This window comes from Gymnoscopelus braueri, assembly GCF_963280865.1.
Source record: "Gymnoscopelus braueri genome assembly, contig: SCAFFOLD_155, whole genome shotgun sequence".
NCBI classification, from domain to species: Eukaryota; Metazoa; Chordata; class Actinopteri; order Myctophiformes; family Myctophidae; genus Gymnoscopelus; species Gymnoscopelus braueri.
The window spans coordinates 80,001-102,450 of NW_027660678.1; the positions used below are offsets into that span (position 1 = coordinate 80,001).

At 42.4% G+C, this 22,450-nt stretch overlaps 1 protein-coding gene across 1 annotated transcript in view; it reads right to left on the reverse strand.

Moving 5' to 3' along the window:
* LOC308081310 (neural-cadherin-like) overlaps positions 1-22,450 on the reverse strand; it is a gene marked incomplete at both ends in the record, with an annotated part of 140,904 nt that overhangs the window by 70,770 nt on the left and 47,684 nt on the right. The window contains 2 exons of the mRNA XM_080457692.1: positions 1,128-1,300; positions 12,630-12,772. Coding sequence (XP_080313818.1) covers positions 1,128-1,300; positions 12,630-12,772 — 316 coding nt within the window. The remainder of the gene's footprint in view (positions 1-1,127; positions 1,301-12,629; positions 12,773-22,450) is intronic.

The window sequence follows — 22,450 nt, forward strand, 5'->3', positions numbered from 1 at the left end:
AACTTTTTCATGTCAAGGACCCCCAAAATTATATGTATTTGGCCGCCGACCCCCATCTCAAAATAGTTCGTTCCAGAAACCCCCAGAAGCAAAGATTTGACTTAAAAATGTTTGGTTTAAACATTTATATATTCAAAGATTCGCAGAAATGTTCACGATTTTTCCAAAAATAGCAGATCTTCAAGCTCATAGCTTGAGCTATGAGCTTGTATATCTGCTATTTTTGAAAAGCCAAAGTATAAAATAATGGTTCAAGTGGTTACACAGATGCATTCCCGGTTTTAATGGGCTAATCTCCGCTCGCATACCTCGAGGGACCCAAGGAGAAAAAAAAAGAAAGAAAGAAAGCCGCCTCATTTAAAATTGAGACGTGGACAGAGAGGCAGGTGAAGTCAAGCCGGGGAAGCCTAGTGTGTTTCCCGCACATCCCCACAAAGCCTTAATTAAAAGGCCGTGATGATGTACGGAGCAGGCGCGGGGTCAGGCTGGCTAATCGCTTCTCCTGAGAGCGGAGCAATAAATAGACAAGATGGAGAGAACGAGGAGGGGGTGGGGGTTCATGGAGGTGGAGAGATTGGGAGAGGAAAGGATAGCGGGAAATGGGAGAAAAGCGTGCAAGTGGCAGGGGACAAGTAGCTTGCGTGCATGTGTGTGTGTGTGTGTGTGTGTGTGTGTGTGTGTGTGTGTGTGTGTGTGTATGTGTGTGCGTGTGTGCGGGTGTGTGTGTGTGTGTGTGTGTGTGTGTGTGTGTGTGTGTGTGTGTGTGTGTCAGTGTGTGTGTGACGGGGGCTAATGAGTAGATAAGCCACAGAGATATACTGAGAAAACAGAAAGTGGAAGTAAAACAGCAAGTAAGCAGGATTGTGTGGCAATGGGGGAAGTTGCTGCTTATCAAACACCTTTATTGCTTTCTAACAAATTGCTGATAAAGAACACGACTAAATTAAGTTTAATCAGTGCGTGTGTGTGTGTGTGTGTGTGTGTGTGTGTGTGCGTGTTAGTGTGTGTGTGTGTGTGTGTGTGTGTGCGTGCGTGCGTGCGTGCGTGCGTGCGTGCGTGCGTGCGTGCGTGTGTGTGTGTGTGTGTACGCACACACGCACTCTCGCGTGCATGACTGACTGACACACCTTCTCAAAGACAGGTTTGTTGTTGTTGACGTCATCCACTCCCACGATGACCTGGGCCGTGGCTGCCAGCGGCTGCGGTCCACCCGATGCGTTGTCATCCGTCGCGGTGACATTCAGGACATACTCCACCCCCTGGAGGCGAGGGGGTGGCGTGGAGCGCAGACGAATCAGACCTGGAATCAATCAGAGCAGGATGGATTAAGGATGTCATTAGGGTTGTCGGTGGTTCAGGCAGCTTAAGTTCTTAAAAAAAGGTGAGGTCACCACGCTTTAGGTGAGGTGCATCTCAAGCGTAGTGACACGTTTTCCATTTAGTGGAAAATGTAAGAGTGCCAGTGTAATGTGACTGGGAGCATGTACTGTAAGAATGACACGGTGACAGGGTGCAGCACTGTTCAGCAGGCTGATGGCCTAGCTGTGGAGATATTGTGTCCCTGCCTTTGTATGACTGGGTGTCAGATAGTGTCCCTTGTCTTTATATTGACTCAGATAGTGTCCCTTGTCTTTATATGGACTCAGATAATGTCCCTTGTCTTTATATGGACTCAGATAGTGTCCCTTGTCTTTGGGTCTCAGATGGACTTCCCTTGTCTTTGTGACCAGGTCTCAGGTCCCAGGTCCCCTATTTTGCGCGTCTTAAGTACCAGGTCTTATGCGAATGTGTTTGGCCACTCAAAGGTCTTAAGTTAAGTCATAAGACCAGGTCTCAGATAGACTCCCTTGCAGTGTTGTAGTGCTAATTTTGGAAGTGGAAAATTTTTCGGGTCTTGCGCGGATTGGAGGTATTATTATTTTGTTACTTTATTTCGGTTTTAGGGTTAACCTCTGATCCACCCTTAGCTCTTGAGTCTGCCTCTTGCCAAGTCTGCTTATTTGGCCTGTGGACCACCCCACAGGGTTTTCTAAATCTCACCTGCACAACCCAATATTATGCTGTTGTTACAAATTTGTTGCTTTTAAATGTGCAAATGATTTTTTTTTAAATCATTAAAAAAATATATATAAAAAAAAATTAATAAAAAAAATATATTTTTATTTTTTATTTTTTTTAAGCAGTTAGAGAAGTGAGGGAGCGCCGCTCCCCCGCGTCCCCCCTCCACTACACCCCTGCTCCCTTGTCATTGTGTGACAGGGTCTTCAAGGGGCGAGGCTGCTGCTCCAGACAATCGGGCATCACACACGGCAGTGACTGACAACAGGTGTGCGCCACTGATCAATTGGGTGAGTGTGTGTAGCAAGTGTGTGTAGCAGGTGTGTTTAATGAGCCAGTCAGCGTGTGGGGGCAAATTGTTGCTTATCGGCCCTCCACACAGATCTTCAAATCACTGCAAGTTAACACACAAATCCAGTCCCTAGTCAAATCAAGCACACAAGAAGTATCTCAAAGCAAAAACAAAAATAGTTGACTACACAACCTAGTCCAACACTCAAAAACGTGATAATGGATCATCTTAAGTCATCTAATACAAAGGTCTACACACATTTTCAAAAGAACATGCATTGTTATATGCAGTGATTTAAACTCTTGACTGCTGATCTTTTTGTCTAACAGCCTTTTTTGTAGGAATGCAATGACTCTATTCATGACAAATTAGGCATGTTGAAAGCACAGACATGAACCTTTGAGGCCCATGCACTCTACCTGCGGTGAGCAGTCCTTTGTCGGAGCTGTTCAAACTGGGGTGCTCCTTCCATTCCGACATCTCACCACTCCGACTAGTGGCTTCCGCGTGCGGTTATGGTTAGGGTTAGGGTTAGGTATAGGGTTCGTCAACGTCGGAAAGGCGACATGTCGGAAAGGAGAAATGCACCCGTTCAAACTGCTTCGTCCCTCATTTGTGAGTGCACAATAGGCTATCAAGATGTTTTTTATCCCTCAACGGAGGTCTGGTGAATTTGATTTTCTTGTTCATTTATACTGGAGTGGACCATACTGCATTCAAATAATCTCAATTTTGTCATTTAACTTTGCATCTATGTACTTAAGTGTCTGTCCTTGAGCTGGTGATGAATAAATTGACTGTGGGTAAAATGATGAATGCAAATGAAGAGGAAGATAAAAGAGTGAGTCAGAGAGAGAGAGAGAGAGAGAGAGAGAGAGAGAGAGAGAGAGAGAGAGAGAGAGGGGGTATGCCAATGAATGCAGGTACGAAAGGATGCATGCTGTGGAGCATCCAAACATGTCAGCACTGAAGTCACAATGAAATGAAAGCAGCCAAGGAGATATTTCAAGAAATATAAAACATACAATAGGCTATGTGAACAAAAATGTGTGGAGGTACTTATTCTGGCCTACTGGCAAGAAATTAGGTGCTGATTGGTCCATTCATTGTGAGATTAGCTACGGACAAACACATAGACAGACAGACAGACAGACACATACACACACTTTTTTTCCTTTCTTTCTTCTTTTTTTTTACTGGACAATGCACAATAAATATTTTGCACTAGAGATAGATAGGAGCTCATTTGTAGCAAATACTGTACATTCAAGCATAGACTAAAAAAACTATGAAAAGCTATTTGAAACATGTCTTTATATAGCTAGCTTCCTCCAGAGTCATGTCATAAAAATATGAGAAAACCAGAAAAAAGTGTCCACCGCCTCATGACACAATGAGGTTTCATTGTTCAAAAGGGGAGACTTTTATTGAACAACATTCAATAAAAGTCTATTATTGGCAACTTGTCTTTGTCTGTCCAGACAGACAAAGGTTTGTCAATATTGACCAGCTTTGCTGCCAATTTCATCGTTACAATGTGTTATATTGTTGGTGCTATGATCTTTAGTGTTTAAAGTTTTCCTATTCTAAACTCATGAGAGTACTCAGTCTCTGCTTATTTTGACAAAGGTTTTTGGTTAAAATGCTTGGCTTGTTCACAAGAAACTGTCTCTATGTGGATCTGCAAAAAAATCTTAGATTTTGAGTAAGTGGCTATAAGAGTAGTTGGCTTAAGTTCATCTGTGTGAACTGTTCATGGTGTGAAATGTACCCAGAGACAATGCTGCACTTATTTTGGAATTGTACCAACACTAACACGTTTTAGAAGGATGTATCTCGGTATATTGTCGATAATGTTGACTCTGACTTTTGTCTTTACTGGCAAAATATTCAGTTTTGATCAAATTAAGTTGATCATTTTTCGAGCTAAATTTCATATACATAAATCCAAATTTAATCATTCCAAACCCTCTTTCATTGTATTTGAGATTGAAGCCAGACAGTACATTAAAACAATGTATGACTCCAAAAATAAGAAAGCTGCAAGAACTGTCCTTTTGTGTGAGTTATGGTCCACGTCTACAGTGTTATATAAATGAACTGCTAAACAAAGCAACGGCGGCGACACAGAGTGTAAAATGGGGAGTTCTGACCGAGAAGAGGCTACTGATGAGAGAGCCAAACGTCAAAGTGTGGCTGCCAGAGATGCTTCAAGCAAAGGTAAGCCTGCAATTCCGCTGGTCCATGACAGCTAAGCTAACGGTCTTACACAAAATGCACAGGCAATGAAAATGCCTGGAAGCCGACAAAGAGATAATGAGATTAATTCCTAGGGTATTGATTTGGCATGTGACAGTTGGGATGTGGCCCAGGACAGTTGCCACTTCTTTTCACCTGACAGTGACGGAGGCCGTAATCAGTGTTGCCAGATTCTGCGAGAGAAATAAGCAACCAGGTCTATGAAAACAAGTCCAAAAGAAGCGAATAGGCTACAGCTATTTGTAAATAGCCAATCTACAAGCTCACAACGCGTCGCGATGTGACGCATTGTGAGCTTGTAGATTTGTTTTTTATAAACGGGAAAAAAATATTAATATTTTTGAAACATTTTTAACAACGCAAATCTGATATGGGGGTCCCTGGCACAAAATATTTTCTGATGGGGGGGCCCACGGACAAATACCTACCTTGCCATAAAAATGTTTGAGAACCACTGGTTTTAACAACAGTAGTTTAGCCCGAATAAGCAACTAGAAAGTCTAGACTTTAGAAACAAGCCCAAGAACCGCAACTACCAATATTTACAAGCAACTTAACAGAAAAACAAGCCCAAAGCCGCTTATAATAAGCAGACATGGCAACACTTGGCGTAATGCACACAGAGGAACACGCTATCCCTCTCAGTTCTGCTTCCTGCTGAACAGATGTCCCGACCAACCTGTAGGAGTCGCTAGTACAGCTACAAAAAAATGCACTGCACTGCCCTGCCAGCTTCCTACCCACAAACACAGCCAATTGTGTTGGTTGCCCTCATTCTTTCATCTAGGCTCGCCTTTTAATTACAGACGTTATTGTGCACTGCTGTTGTATTCTGTCATTGCCAATAACCTTCAGTTCATCATTACAACAAACAGGCAAGTATTCAGGCCAAGTCTTCCACCTGTTCGACTTGACGGCATCCAGAGATAAAAAAGCAATTTACTCATATTCCAAATGGATGGCAGACTGGATGCATTTCTCCTCAGTTCTCATTATCCGCATCCCAATAGTCTATTGTGAAGCGCACCGCAAGACCAATAGGGGATTGAATTGTTTAGCAGATTTTCAAGAGATCACAAAAAATAAATAAAGATATGCAATGAAACAAACATGATCTGTAACATAAGCCCCAATCCATACCCTACCCACGCTCTTACCACAGAGTCAGGGGAGTTTACTCTGGCATGATGGATAGAGATAGAGCCAGGAGTGAGTTGAAGAGGGAGGTTAAGGTGACCAGCTCAATAACTGCAGTCAGAGGACAAAACCTGAGATCTAAAAACACTGCATATATTGCTCTTAATGTTTTGTATTTGTTTTTTAAATGACAAATATCTTACTTTTTTCCAAGTTGGAGCAATTAAAGGGAATGGTTGAATTATTGAATTATTGAAAAGTTAATTCAAAGCATTTTATCAAAACTTCAGTATTGTTTTGTGTGATTATTTTTGTCTTTTACATTCAGTTTGTATGATATTAGCATTGGAAATATCTGTTATGGGAATGCTGTTATTGACAAAGCAGAGTAAGCCTGTACCATAAAGTATATTATTTGAATTTTTAGTTAATGATCTCCAAACATATTTTGAGGTCATCATGTTTATACACAATCTGAAACTTGGATATTGACCTTGTTCTCATGCAGTCAAAACACATTGGTCTTACAAGGACAAATATGTATAAATCTACGGGTTACCAACCTTTGGTGTGCGTATTATTAATAATCGTTAAACAAAAGATCAGCATGTATATTAATCAACATCAGAATGAAGAATGAACTAGTCTCAACTTTTGTTTTATTCCCTGGCCTTCTGTAGCCTTTTTAACTTTTTATTCTCTGTATTTTCTTATTAAAGTTGTTTTGTTTTGATTGTGTTCTACTTAGTTTAGCTTTGTAAAGCGACTTTGAGTACTCAGAAAAGCGCTATATAAATTCCAGGTATTATTATTATTATTATTATTATTAACATAATAGCTGCCTGACTACACTTCATGCCGATTCACCTACAGTATTTCCCCGAAATATTGCACTTTGGGTACATTCACACACCAAACAAGCCGCAACGGCGCAACCATTGCATTTTTACCATAACATGCATGTCTTCACTGCATATACTTTAATAAAGTAAACTGTAGACCTATATATTTTCTAAAAATAGGCCTATCCAATGTTTTTAATTAAAATAATCGATGCCCGGCCCTCGTACCTCTGTCCACATTAGGGGCGGAGCTAAGTAACTCGAATGAAGGACAATGATTTTCAACCGAGTTCAATGAGGCTACTCACAAGTGGCTATGACTAAGCAGGTAAAAAGTTAAAGCAAAAAATAGAAACTATCAAATATCGTCCAATCAGAATAGTGGGAGGAGCTATGCAAAACCAATGAAGGACAATGATTCTGAACCAAATCCAACGATGTCATCCACAAGTGAAGTCTGTGTGGCAATCAGTTCATAAGTTCCGTAGTAAAAAAAAAATAACTTGACCTTTTCACTTCCTGTTTGATGGTGAAACATGGAAGTTTGATGCTTCGCCACGGTCATGCCCTTTAAAGAAAAGCGCCTTTTGATAACATTTCATCGTTAAGGTCTTAGGTACGCTGAGCGAGTCTGATCCACATCAGACCCTCCTCCTAGGAGGATTTCATTAAAGTACGACCTGTGTAAATGGCATTAATGCACTAAAATGCTACAAGTAAGTCGGGACATGATACAGATGCATATTTTCACACAGAGGTGAAAACGTATTGTGGGGCTTCAACTTTGACATTTTGTAGGGGGCACAATTGAGCCATTAGGCCACGGCCCTTTTTTAGATCGATAAGATACCTAATTATTCGCCACTTGTGATGTGTGTGCAAAGTTGTGCACGATTCATTTGTGCTATAATATTAATAACATAATAATTCCATGCATTTCAGCCCTAAAAATGCCATGCTACACTATATCGTCCAATGTAAAAACAATAAAAAACGAAGTCATGCTACACTATGTCGTCCAATGTAAATCCATAAAAAAATGCCATGCAACACTATGTCGTCCAATGTAAAAAAACATAAGAAATTGCATGCTACACTATGTTGTCCAATGTAAAAAACATGAAACATGACATGCTACACTATGTCGTCCGATGTAAAATTAGATGCTACATACACTGTCGTCCGATGTAAAAAACATAAAACATGACATGCTACACTTTGTCGTCCAATGTAAAAATTAAATCACTGCCCTTGTCCATCTCCTGTCAGCATAAGCATCTAATAGGACCTAGAAACCCTGAAAGAGAGCAGCTAGTACTGTGTGTGCGCGCGCACACACGTGTGTGTGTGTGTGTGTGTATGTATGTGCACAGTATGTAGTCTGAGGTCGGGGCCAGTGCACATCATTGCTCGTAAGAGATGGCAAAGATGTTTCTGCAGGGGTCCATGGGCAGCCGTCACTTCACATGAGGCAGGCTGGCACAGAGTAACAGGACAGGGCAATGGGAAGAGATGTGGGCACAGCTTTGGGCGTGTTAAGAGGCTGGAGAGAGACAGAGAGCAGGGGGTGAGGAGAGACTGGAATGAGGCGGGGAAAGGGAGACAGAAAAGCAGAGGAGGAAATGGTGTACAGTAAAATTATCCTTATTATTATTATCCTGTAATGTTTTTTTGTGTTTAAATTGTATGCTTTGTACACTGTAATCAGGGCGTCATTGGAAAAGAGAGCTGGCTCTCAATTGTCCTTCCTGAAGAAATAAAGGTGAAAAAATAACATCCTGAGTGTTTATTTAACTTTGTAATCCTTAGCAACAAATTGATTAATTAACACTGAGGATGCCACGTGTAGGGATGGAGAAAGAGGGAAGGAGAATGACTGGTTGAGGGGCGAAGACCGCAGGGCAGCCAGGTTTTTCTCTTTCAGTGCCACATATGATCCACATCTCACCATGGGAGGTAACGGATAGAGCAGAGAGAGAGACCTCTCTCTCTCTGCTCTCGGGGGGAAGATGTAGAGTAACAGTGAAAGCAACAGACTAGATGGATAAGAAGAGAAAGGCAGAGATAAATAATGAGAGAGGGAGAGAGAGAGAAGGAGAGAGAAAGAGGGGAACAAGGCCACCAAACAATAAGGGTCTGTTACATAACACTAGGGATCAGCTTCAGGTCAGTAACATTGGACCGAATAAGATGGGGGGGGTTGGAGAAGGGGGGGTTGGGTGAAGCGAGATGACAGCATGACAAACACAGCCCCATTATCGGTTCCTGGGGACTCTTCCATTGGCCTTGTAGCAAAACAACAAAAAAAGAAAAAGAAAACAGGGCTTTTCCTCCATAGCATCCCCATGAGGAATTGTCTTGTCTAAAATACCATAAAACCTCTCGGAGGAAAAAAAAACAAAAAATACACACACACACACACACACACACACACACAAGACTGCCAAGAGGCTCCCTCGGCCAAAAAATGATCGGGCCATTTATTGGCGCCAGCATTTCCCTGTGCGCTCAGTAAATATTTCCCCCAGCTCCCACACAGAGGGTGTTTTTGGTATTTATGGGTTTTAATAGGATGAGCGTGATCATCATATTGACTGGCCTGTTTGAATCCTAATGGGTGTGTTAAATCTCAAGAAACGCACTGTATTCCTGGGTGAGTTACTGTTGAATTAACTTGGAGAGAGGGAGAGAGGGAGAGCGGGAGAGGGAGAAGAAAAAAAACACGAATGATTGAAGGCATTTAGGCTGGGTGGGAGAGACTCACTAAACAGAGGGGAGAAGAAGCCATAAATGATCTTCAGCAACAGCTGAGAGAGCAGGGAGAGAGAAAGAAAGGGAGAGACAGATATACAGTGTGAGTGAGAGAGAGAGAGAGAGAGAGAGAGAGAGAGAGAGAGAGAGAGAGAGAGAGAGAGAGAGAGAGAGAGAGAGAGAGAGAGAGAAAGAGAGAGAAATCCATACCCTTCTTTCATTATAAGAATCATAAATGTGCTTTAATGACCACATATTAGGCTCTTTGACACCAGATACATGCATCAATATGAGAAGCACTATAATGTGAGAGTCAATCATTTTAATCTAACAGATGGTGTAAAGATTGTGTGCGTGCGTGCGTGCGCGTGCATGTCAGCCCATTGAGTATCTAACCAGTAGTCAGTATTGGCTCCTAGAGAAGAATGATAAGATCTTTGGTTATGGTAGACGTTCACAGCTTGACAGTCTCATAAGTAGAGAGAAGAAGTTGTGGTTAAACAATTTGATCTTCTTTCATTTTTCAAAATGCATATAACTTTGTTAAAATAAACTCATGTATTTGAAAGGGCTTTATTTCATTATACCGCAGCCTTAAGCCATCATGCCAAATAAAACCCGCTGAGAAGCACCGTTTGTTGAAGGGTCTTATGCTGTAGACGGAAGAAGAAACTGAATTATGTGGTAACACTGTATTTTAGTTCTTGGTCACAACAGTACAAAGAATTAAGTTAAAAATCACTATAGACTGATGCTGGACTGATTTATTAGATACAGTATGTAGTCTTAAGGCTGACACTGTGGACAGATATGAAAATCGTTTTTGTTCTCAAGTGAATGGGATATTTATTTCTTAAGAAAATGGTTACAGACATTTATGATACGATTCAAGATTGCTTTATTTGTCATTTCTTTTCCATCTGCAAGCAGCTTTGGAAAAAAAAAACCTAATTATGTTTCTCCTAGTTAAAGACAGCAAAAATTAATAAAATAATAAAATAAATAGTGCACCAGGTGGTCTGCAAACAGAATTCCTAGCCTATATGATGTAACGCATTGATCGAAATAATGCCAATATGTTACATAGATAACGATAATGGCAATATATTAGCTGGATGAGATGCATCATTACAGCAAAGCATTACACCATAATGATGTTAATGTTAGATAGATGATAATGATGCTAACCTTTGATGTGACACAAAGAATAAAGTGTTGGATGATTACTACCCATACAGAAGTTTACTTTTGTTCAGTTTCTTTTATCCTAAATTTCCAACTGCGTATGTATACTCTCTGTAACTACATAATAGTGAATTAGAGAGATAGAGTAGACATTTAAAAATCAAAATGGCAAAAAGACAAATTATAGTATCTGTTCCTAGCCAATCAGATCAAGTTATGAGCTTTAGTCCTTTCCTCTGTTCAATGAAAAAAAAAACACTACTATCAGCTGACAGTGAATGTCACTGCTACTGAACAGAGGAAATTGCGGTTTGAGTAATTGAATTTGTAAAAGTCATCGTATTACCCTTTAAAGCGATATGCAGATTCGACGGAGGTGGCAATTTACAAAAGGGTCGAATGGCTATGAAATTAGTTTTCACTCTCCCTACCCCCTAACCCAGTTTCCCCATTTCAGATTGCTTCTGGCTTTGCAGAGTGAGGTTCAGAAGCAGCTGAGACTGTGGTTGTAAACCTCCAATGGCATTTCATAATTAAGGAACTAGACTGGTGGAAAATACACGGTGTTCCTCGCAAATTTCACTTATTAGACTGACATCTCAACTATACAACCCTGTCTGGGTTGATATAACACATTTTCTCACAGGGAACAAAACATTTGTTTGAACATTTCACAAAATACTGCACAAGCCAAGGTGAGGGTTATACGCGTAAGAAAAACACAGACGAGCCAAACATAATTGTCAAGAGTGCAATTCAGTTTACAATTTAGCATTTAGCAGACTCTCTTCTCCAGAGCGACTCACAAAGTGCAAGATTAGAGTAAGTGGCATGAACCCTAGTCAACAAACTATATGGTAATTGGTCATGTACTGTAAATAGTGCAAAGAAAACAATTAAGTGCTAAGTAACTAGGATAGCAAGTAGACACGTCTACATCTGTCGAAATAACATACTATCTAAAAGTGAACAAGACATACTAGTATCTGTGTAAATAGACAACTAATGCACAATACAAATTGGAGCCTTTGCTCTAAATATTTGGTAAGGAGGCAAGGAGGCAAAGGAATAGCAGAGAACAGAACAAGAGACAAAGAATTAATGCAGAAAAGAAACTGAAAACGTAAGAATCCAGTGAAAGTGTGATATAGTGGAGAGATAGATCGCTGCTATCAGCGCCCTGCGGCTCCTGGTCTTATCCGCTTATTTAGGTACGATAACTGAGTGCATGCTATATGAAGTTAACAGATAGCTTACTGTATGAAGCAAAGAGCCACTATGATAAATGATGACCACGATGCTCAAATTTAGATAGCAGGTTATCTAGACAGATGCTACTGTAGGTTCATTCATCGTCTACCTGGTATCCTATAGTTTCAATGTAAAGATAATTATTTTGAGAGAAATTGTTTAGACTGATGCTAGGTTCTTGGTTTACTCGTGATCCTAGTTTACTAAGGCACAATGCTGTCTCTCTACATTTGATGTACGTGTGTACTTGCTTATTGTAGTCGCTCTGGTTAACACATTGACTGCCAATCGCGTAGATCTACGCAAACCTATTTAAAGCCACCACGTGCCAATAGCGTAGACCTACGCAAAGTGGTGTTTTGTTTTTGTTTTTTGAAAAAAAGTTCACATTGCACTTTTTTTCACTTTCGATACGGCGCATTTCATTGTAGCACCACCGGAAACGGAATTATCCGGGATCCGGTTTTGCCGATCCCATCGGCCTCCATTCTAAAGCGGACACTAAAACGCCATTTTCTCGTTTGTAGTTTTTCTCGTCGCTGATCGCTGTTTAACATAAACTGTTGTAACTACAAGATGGCGACTGGGTTTTTTAAACGGATTTCACTGGGCGACGCAGTCGGATCGCCGCTGTGTTTACAAACAGTTTTATGCTAGATCTAAAGGGATTTAACGAGGTCTGTGGCGAGGTAAATAAAACAAAAAAACAACAATAAAACGCTGGCACTGGTGAGTACATTATGAGATTAAACTCTGGCGTGGAATGTGTTAAGAGCATCTGCTAAATGCCTAAATTGTAAAAAGGAAAAGAAACTGTTAACAACTGTTAATGAATAAGAGGAGAGGTGCCCAACCTTTCTGACTGTCGATAACAAAGTTGCCCTCGTCGTTGCCCATGGTGATTTTATATGTGATCCCATCACCATCAGGGTCCTTGGCAAGCACCGTGGCAACAAGCGTGTTGGGGCCTGCATCCTCCGAGACGAATGTCCGATATCTGTCAACACATGAGTGTGCACGTACATGCGCGCACACACGCACACACACACACAGTCAACAGGATAGTACAGTATACTTGTATATTGTCAGGTGAATGTGATGGTGCAAGTGAGACACATCAGTAAATATTTGTCAATCTTTAAATTCATTTCAACCTTGTGGTCCCTGAGAAGAAATTATCTTTAGCACAGAGTTGTTAAAATCATCAGCACATAAAACAAAATGTGCAACAGTAGGTGAAGTGTTCCCCTTGTGTGTCCATAAATGTGTCAGGTGCAAATACATTATTGCTACACTATCATCACGCCCAGCTCAGCAGATTTTATTGTCTCATAATATCAATCAAAACCATTTGTTCTCTCCTGGGCCAGTCCAGTACATTTCTGGTATGGGACTTAGTAAATATTCATCCAATTCGCTATGCAAATGTGGAGGATGTTAAGCCCAACGCTGGCATACGCGGTACGATTTTGGAAATGTTATTTTATTGCTACTAGGGGTGTGCCGATACACTAATTTCACCAAACGATACGATACGATATTTGGCTCACAACTTCGATACGATTTCGATACGATACGATACGCACTTTTTTTATTACGAAAAATATATGGGGGAGAAAAAAAGCAAATGCAAACAAATAATTCTGTTTTTGCATTATTCAGATATGCGAACTTGTAGCTTTTCAGCTACAATAGCCGTTTTGAATCCAAATAGGGCAATAGTATGACACCTGACCCGAAAAAAAAACAACATATTGTCACCCTTTTCACCTCGGGGCTGTTTGCATGCCTGATTATTATTATTGTAAAAAAAAAAACGATTTTTTTCCCCCAAAACGATACATATCGTCACGAAAACGTATCGCGATATATCGCGGGACGATATATCGGCACACCCCTAATTGCTACTCATACTGTACACGTAAATCATCCACTGTGTAAAGCCACAGCTCATGATTTATGCGCTCACACTGTGCGGTCCAATGATAAAGCCGCGACCACAACAACCTGAGTGCTCACGTTGTACGTCCCTGTCCCCCCCTGCTGTCCATTCTTTGGCAGTAGAGGGAGATGTGCCTTATATTTCAATAATGAAAATTTGATTGATCAATAGCCCAAACTACACAGTTTACATAGAGGACCTCGCTCCACATCTGATGACATTTCAGCAGTCTGATACGATAGAAATTATGAAATCAGATTATTACAATTATTATAAGTCTGGAAAAAAAACAGTGTTCAAAGCTGCTGATTAAGTTAATTAGATCAGCGGTTTTTATTAGAAGACTAGTACTTGTACAGTAAGTCACTTCCTATACAACCATCTTGTTTTGTGTGTTCCTGCATGCAGACTGGCTCTGGGATCAGATTGCATTCAATGAACTAATAGTCAGTCGTTCTCTTTCATTCGCACGAAAATAATGACTGAAAATATTTGTCAGTAATTATCCTGTATTCCCGTCCAGTAATGATGCCGTAGGTTCGTTCAGTGAATGAGTTTCCCAGTTTTTCAGTTCACTGACTGCATACTAGTCAGTGGAGATTTGGTCGTTCAGCCCCATAGGTTCAGCCCTCCAGTCTGAACGAACCTGTGAACGGGTATCCCAGTCCTTTCATTCACTAACTACATACAGAGATCTGTCACTCCTCATGTGAGTTCAGTCCAAAGAGGAAAGCTGCCTTTACGAGCCTGGCTTCCTTCTCTTGCGTCCACATGCTGCGTTGTGGATGTGTATCTCGCTGTGTGGGCGTAGGCATGGCTTGGCTTTCAAAACTTCGATTTTCTACTTCACACAGGCGCAGTGAGACCCCCCCCCCCAACTGATATCAGGGAATCAACTCATAGCTCATAGCTTTGTTTTAACTGTCCAAGACTAAGACGAGGGGTGAGAAAACATTCTGACACGACAGACATTCATCTGAACGCCTGAAGTCCGGTCAGAAGCAGTAAATCGACAACCCCCTGTACACTGCACGACAAATGACGGCCAATGGAGCTGAAATTCGTCCCGGCTCATCAAAAACTCACAAGGCTCAAACATCTGGTCAGAATCAGGCTCAAATCATGCAGTGTATGCCCGGCTTAAGAGAGCTCTGGCGCTGGACATACGGTAATTTCATCCATAATTGTTCCTAAAAAAGGATACCGCAGCGCTCACATTTAACAACATGATCTACAGGTTTACAAGGCGTCACATTGCAATGGCTATTCAGCGAAGATAGTTGGTGTAGAGGGGAAAATGAGGTGGTATAGACCCCTGGGAGACTCCGGACAATGAAGTAGATCGGATTTAAATGGTTACATATTATATGATACTAGGCAGCCAGATCTCTTCAGACCAACACACTCTTCTCATTATAATCAGAGTAAAATTGTTGCTACGGAATTCCCCTTCAATTTTCATCTTGTTTGGCAAGGTTGCCGTTTTTAATTTAGATCTTGAACTCTCTATTGGCTTCGCTCTGGCATCACTGATTAAAAGCAACACTTTCTGGAGATCAGCATATCATACAATATTTAGAGACTACAGCTTTAATAGGAAAAATTATGCCCTTCATTTGGGAACAACATGAGTAGGCAACATGATCACAGAATTAGGGTATTATAGCCTAAACACTGAGCAAACAGTTGAGTGTGTATGCGTATATACTCCAGTTTATGGTCAATCAACAGTTCCAAAATATTTCCTATTTGTTGTCCATAGAATAGCTCCACACTTGACACCCAATGACATCAGAAGCTTTACTCTGGTCTCTAGTTTTGGGAGTTTATCAGGCTGACAAATATGGAAAAACAGGAGGGCCTATTTTGGGGCAGGCACACTGGCATGAGGCACACATGTCGATTCAAACATGTCGATTCATTGGTGAATCATTGGTTCATTGGTGAATCTGCAGTTTACTGGGGGGCTCCAGCAAGCTTTTCCTCGCCAGCTTATGTTTGCATTTTGGTTACTAAACATGTGCCATGTGCTGATTTGGGAGGAGAGAATCAGATCTGCTTACCACACATCCAGCGCTTCGTGCTGGTGTGCCTGTTTCCCTAAAATACAGCCCAATTTCTTAACTATAATAAATACTTACACAAGAACCCATTTTTAAGGACGAACTCACGCTGCAACCTGTAATGGTCTGAGGGGGACTTGTTAAATTCATAAGTGCGGTGTGTTATGAATTTAACCAAGTCCCTCTCAGACCATTACACGTTGCAGCGTGAGTTCAGTGTGTTTTATGCACTGAGAACACAACCCCAGAGCTCGATATTGTTTTGTTTTAAGCAGGTAAAATACGGATATAATCTGTGCAATAATGACTTCAAATTACAGCGATTAAAATCTGTCCGAGGAATGAGCCATTAGGGGACCGGAACTGTAGGCTCAACAGCAGCAACTTTCTCAATAGCCTTATTGGCATTGCCTTTGGAGTGGATATATTATGACCTCATACTGTATATTGTGATTGGATAGCTTGCAGCCAACAACAACTAGGATGTTGCTAGTGTTGTTTGTTGGATTCTTACCACCATTCCTGTGGTGTCATGAAATATCACTATCAACAATATCAAGTACAAGCGCAGGAGCCACCACATTGAGGAGTCTTGTGACTTTAGAATTTGGAATTGCATCTTCCCTGGCTAGGATATATAACTATACCGTATACAGTATGTTGCAGCAAGAGGAAGTATACAGAATATGGAATATACAGATTATAAATGGGAGAATTAATTATCAACTGGGATATTATATACAGAATATATACATGCAGCAGAAGATGGCAAAAGTAGTGCAAATAGCAGTAAATATAATGTCGTGAACTACAGAAATTCCAGTCTCTCCAGTCAAGCATTAGATCTGCACACCAACTTTACTAGAGGGAAATAAGGGTGCAGCTTTTTGTACCGTTTTCAATGAATTTCCAAGAGATTGCATTGTGCAGACTTGAATTATATGCATTATATTTCCTTGTTAATATCTGGAACAGGGAGACTTTTTATCAGAAAATCTTGCCTGAATGGGTGTTTTTTTAATGAATATTCATTAATATTTCTCAGAGTAAACATCAATTAGGCAGAGTATTTTCTCTCTTCTGCAAATGTCACTGCCCAGAATACATCCTGTGTGAAATTATGCATGGGTGGCATAGGTAAATGTCAGGTGTGTGTGTGCGTGTGTGTGTGTGTGTGTGTGTGTGTGTGTGTGTGTGTGTGTGTGTGTGTGTGTGTGTGTGTGTGTGTGTGTGTGTGTGTGTGTGTGTGTGTGTGTGTGTGTGTGTGTGTGTGTGTGTGTGTGTGTGTGTGTGTGTATGTATGTGTGTGTGTGTGTGTGTGTGTGTGTGTATACAAACTGATGCCATGACAACCGCCATACAAGCACATACACTCTTACTGTATCTACAATACAAGTATGGCTCTCCATCCCACTTCTATGTCATGCTGAGTTCATGAACTGTCAACAGAGAAATACAGATCTGGTCATTCTAAATAAATAAATAAATAAATAAAGGAATACATAAATACACATCAAGGGACCATTGATCAGCTGGTCTCCACACAGATTTAAGGAAGTTTTTGCCAGATCAGTAGATACAGAGGGCTGTCTGAGTTGAAGCCTCTGGGATGCATTTGTTGTGGTTGCCAAGATAAGATAACATAACATATCATACTGTATATGTCCTGATGAAGGCCTGAACAGGCCAAAACGTTGACGAGCAATTCTGGAGCTTTTTGCAACTACCAGTGTGCAGACTTTATTATTTTTCAAGATAACATAACATAACATAACATAACATAACATAACATAACATAACATAACATAACATAACATAACATAACATAACATAACATAACATAATAGACTTTGGAGTCTGACATTAGATATCTTCACTTGGTCTGACTGAGTAACATTAATATATGAATTGTCGAGTTGTTTAGTAAGCAGGCTCGTACAACGACGTAACGGACAGTATTTATTAAGCAACAGCAGGTCAATGAATGAACAACACCGGTTACTTGAGAATGCTACTAGACTAGCTGCTTCCGCGTTAGCATGCACTATGAACCCTGACGTCACATCCGCATCACAGCCAATAACATTCTATATTATCACATAATACCACATCTCCCTTTCTGAGAACAAAGGGTAGACCACCTTTGTCTCTGCAGGTCTTAAGGGGTTTATTCTGCCCTTTTTGCTGGAAGACCTGTCCCTATTGCAACATGCAAAATACAAATAATATAGCTTGAACATTACCATACTATGAACCATTACTTTAGCAGACTGTTTTCTACCAAACTTAAACCTTCTGGTTTCAGGCAAACGTAAACAGTAATACATAACAATTTCACAATCACATGTCACTCTCTTTTTTTTTCTTTCACATTTCCTTTTTCTTTTTGTTTCTTTACGCAATAATAACTGCAATATCACATGTCACAAATCAGTTCTGTTGTTTTCTTTTTTTCTCTTTTTTTTTTTTGAAAACAAATCAATCACAAGTCAAGTCTGTGTGGTTGTCTAACCTCTCTCCCAGACCTGGTTCGCACAGTCTCTGTGGGGCCCCCTCCGCTGGGTGATGTTGTCTCTGGTGGAGCTGGCGCTGGAGTAGGTGCATCTTCTCCCACCGGCTCATCAACGTCGAATCCCCCACTGTTTGTCTGCAGCGGCACCAAGTGATGCCGGTTCCTCCTCAGTGTGCCCTGAGGCACCTGGACAAGATAAGAGCGAGGAGTGTTGTGTGGCGATAGCACCGTGCCCTGGACTTTCGCATCGGTGATCCACACCTCCTCCCCAGGTACTAGTGGCTGCAGGTCCCTCGCCCCATGTCTCTTGTCGAAGGATCTCGCGTCGTTACTCCTCTTCTCCCGTTCTTTGGCACCCAGCGCGGCGTAGTCAGGCAAAGCTGGATTTAATAGGGCTGGAAGGGCAGGAACCGTAGTGCGAAGGCGGCGTCCCATCAACAGCTCAGCCGGGCTATAGCCGTTCTGCAGAGGGGTTGCTCTGTAGGCCAGCAGTGCAAGATATGGGTCTGATGCCTTTGTCAGCAGGTTTTTTACTGTTTGTACAGCACGCTCCGCCTCCCCATTGCTCTGAGGAAACCTGGGGCTGCTGGTGATGTGCTCAAAGTCATAATCTGCTGCAAAGGCTTTGAAGTGGCTACCTGAGAACTGGGGCCCGTTGTCCGATTTAAGACATTCACAAATCCCATGACGGGCAAACATGGACTTCAGGTGTACCACCACATCTGTGGACCTCGTGAGTGACAGCTGTGCAATTTCCACATACCTTGAAAAATAATCTACTACTAGTAGATAAGTCTTGCTATTCAGTGTGAACAAGTCAGCTCCCAAGGTTTGCCAAGGCCTGTCTGGCATCTTAGTTGGCATCAGCGGCTCTTTGACGTTCGTCCTTTCCTGGATGCAGGTCCTACATTTTAGCACCATCTCATTTAGCTGGCTGCTGAGTCCTGGCCACCATACTGTCTGCTTGGCTCGACCCCTACACTTTGTCACCCCCAGGTGTCCCTCATGCAGTCTCTGCAGAACATCATTTCTTAAAGCCGATGGGATGACAAGCCTTGTGCCCCGCAATAGCAGTCCATCATGCACGGTCAGCACTGCTCTCTCGGCCCAGTACTGTCTCAACATCCCCTGCAGTTGGCTTTTGTCTGGCCAGCCGTCTTTGCAGTACGTCATCAGTGCAGAGCATGTGCTGTCTGCCTTTAACTGCTCACGTAGGTTGCTCAGATAATCTCCACTGACAGGTAGGTTGCTGATGACAGAGTCTACATAGATATTGGTGTCCTCTAGTAGGCTTGTTTCTGTGTGTGTTCCCGTGGCTCTCAGAGGAGCACGAGACAGGGTGTCCGCTGTCCATAAGCTTTTGCCCGGGACATGGTTGACCGTGTAATTGTATCTCATGAGCCTCATCCTAAATCTTTGGATTCTTGGTGGGAGGTCATCCAAAGCTTTCCCTCCCAGCAGACTCACTAATGGCTTATGGTCAGTTTCCAGTTCGAATGGTCTGCCCAGGATGAAGCAGCCAAACCGTTCACATGCCCATGTTGCAGCCAGTGCCTCCTTTTCTACTTGAGCATATCGCTGCTCCGTTGGCGTCATTGACCTGGATGCATATGCCACAGGTGACCACTTGGCGTCACTCTTCTGCAACAGGACTGCCCCCAGGCCAAAAGAAGAGGCATCAGCAGAGATCTTCAGTACACTGTTTGGATTGTACAGTGTGAGCACTGGTGTGGATGACAGTTCTGTTTTTAACTGATCAAAGGCTGCCTGCTGCTCTGGCCCCCAGTACCAGTGGTTCTTCTTGGACAGCAGGTCACGCAGCACCTTGTCTTTTTCAGCCAGGTTAGGCAAGAAGCGTCCCAGCTGATTGACCATGCCCAGAAAACTTCTGAGTTCACTGACATTTTTAGGTTCATCCATCTCCTGTACTGCTCTCGTCTTCTCTGGATCTGGCTTCACCCCATCTGCTGAAATCACATGACCCAGGAATCTGACTGTGTGGCGTGTGAGCTCACATTTGTCCATGTTAAGCGTAATGCCGGCCTTTTGTGCTTTCTGCAGCACTGCATGTAGCCGCACATCATGCTCTTCCTGTGTCTTCCCCCAGACCAGTATGTCATCCATGTGACACAGCACCCCCGCTAGGCCACTGGTCACTTCGGTTACCATCATCCTCTGGAAGTGCTCAGGGGCTGATGATATGCCAAAGGGTAAGCGATTAAAATAGTAGCGCCCAAAAGGCGTGATGAAAGTGGTGAATTTAGCAGACGCTTTTGTCAATGGTATCTGCCAAAAGCCCATGTTGGCATCTAATTTGCTGAATATTGTTGCACCAGCTAGCAAGCCCAAAGTGTGCTCGACAGAAGGCAGGATAAATTTTTCTCTGCACACTGCTTCATTCATCTTTGTGAAGTCTACACAAATGCGAACAGCACCTGATTTCTTCGGAACCACCACCATTCCGGCACACCAATCAGTCGGCTCCTCAATCTTGGTGATTACGCCCATCTCCTCCATACGGTCTATTTCCTCTTGCACTTTTCCCATAAGCGGCAGAGGGACTCTGCGTGGTGTGTGGAGAGAGAACGGCACAGCCTCTGGCTTTAATTTAATTGAGTATGGCCTCTGAACAAGACCTAAGCCGCTACACAGCTTCGGATACTGTTGTTTCAATGTGTCCATGGTGATGCTGTCGACCCTGCACACAAGCTGAAGCTGTTCTATGGCAGGCCTCCCCAACAGTGCAGTGTGCAGGCCTTCCACAACGTAAATGTCCTCTGTGGCTGTCTTTTTGCCTCTGCGCAGGGTTTCTCTGGCTACACCCAGGACAGAGAGCACATTACCACCTGGCCCAAACAATGGGCGTGTTGACGCTGCCAGGTGCTGCACATCATGCCCCCCTGTTATGTCATAGTACACCTCAGCTGGCAGGGCAGTGACATCAGCACCAGTGTCAATTTTAAAGCACACCTTTTTCTGTCTCATTTGAAGCTGCACTGTCCAGGGGTCTTTTCCAGCATCCACAGCTCCTAAGAAAAATCTGTCTTCATCCTCTGTAGTGACAGCATTCAGAGATTTTGCACTGCTTCTGCATACCTTGCCATAATGTCCCCTTTTTCCACAGTTATGACACGCAGCATCTTTGGCAGGGCAGTCCCACTTTCCATGTGAGGGCATTTTTCCACAACTTTTGCAGGCGTTTGAATCAGGCTGTGACCATGCATTGGGTTTATATTTGCCTTGTGTATGTGGCTGAGGCTTAGAGGGAAAGTTGGGCTTTCTGTAGCTTTTAGCATGGACAGCATCAACATTGGAGCACTTGTTAGCACTGTCATTTTCCCCTCTTAAGTCAGACTGTTGTCTTCTAACTTCTTCAGATTGCCTCGCCTTTGTGATAGCAGTTTGAAGGGTTAGGTCTTTGTCTAGCTGTAGCTTTTCAGACAATGAGACGTTTCTCAGGCCAACCACTAACCTGTCGCGGATCAGCTCATTCTGTAACTGTCCATAGTTGCAATGTTCAGCTAATCCATACAACGTAGTGATGAAGGAATCCACCGTTTCTCCCGGCTGTTGCACACGCTGATTAAACTTGGCTCTTTCGTAGATTACATTCTTTTTAGGCACAAAAAATGCATCCAAGCCTGTCTTGACAGACGCGTAATCCTTCCTCTCATCTTCAGTTAGCGTTAGCCCCCTTAGCACATCTTCGGCTTCATCGCCCATACAATACACTAACGTGTTCACCTGGTGTTCGTCCGACGTTGCGTTTAAGTTGCTTGCAAGCCGAAAGCGATCGAATCTTCGGATCCAACGCTCCCATTCTTGAGGTTTGGTAAAATCGAAAGGTTCTGGAGGCTGTATGGTGAACGTAGCAGTCGGCGTAGGTCGAGCCATGTCCTCCTCGTCTCCCATTCCTCCGCGCCAAAACGATTCGCTCCTTTTCTTTGTCTTTTTCTTTTCTTTTTTTTTTTTCTTTTACTCCGTTTACAAGTCGCCCAGTTCTGACACCATGTCGAGTTGTTTAGTAAGCAGGCTCGTACAACGACGTAACGGACAGTATTTATTAAGCAACAGCAGGTCAATGAATGAACAACACCGGTTACTTGAGAATGCTACTAGACTAGCTGCTTCCGCGTTAGCATGCACTATGAACCCTGA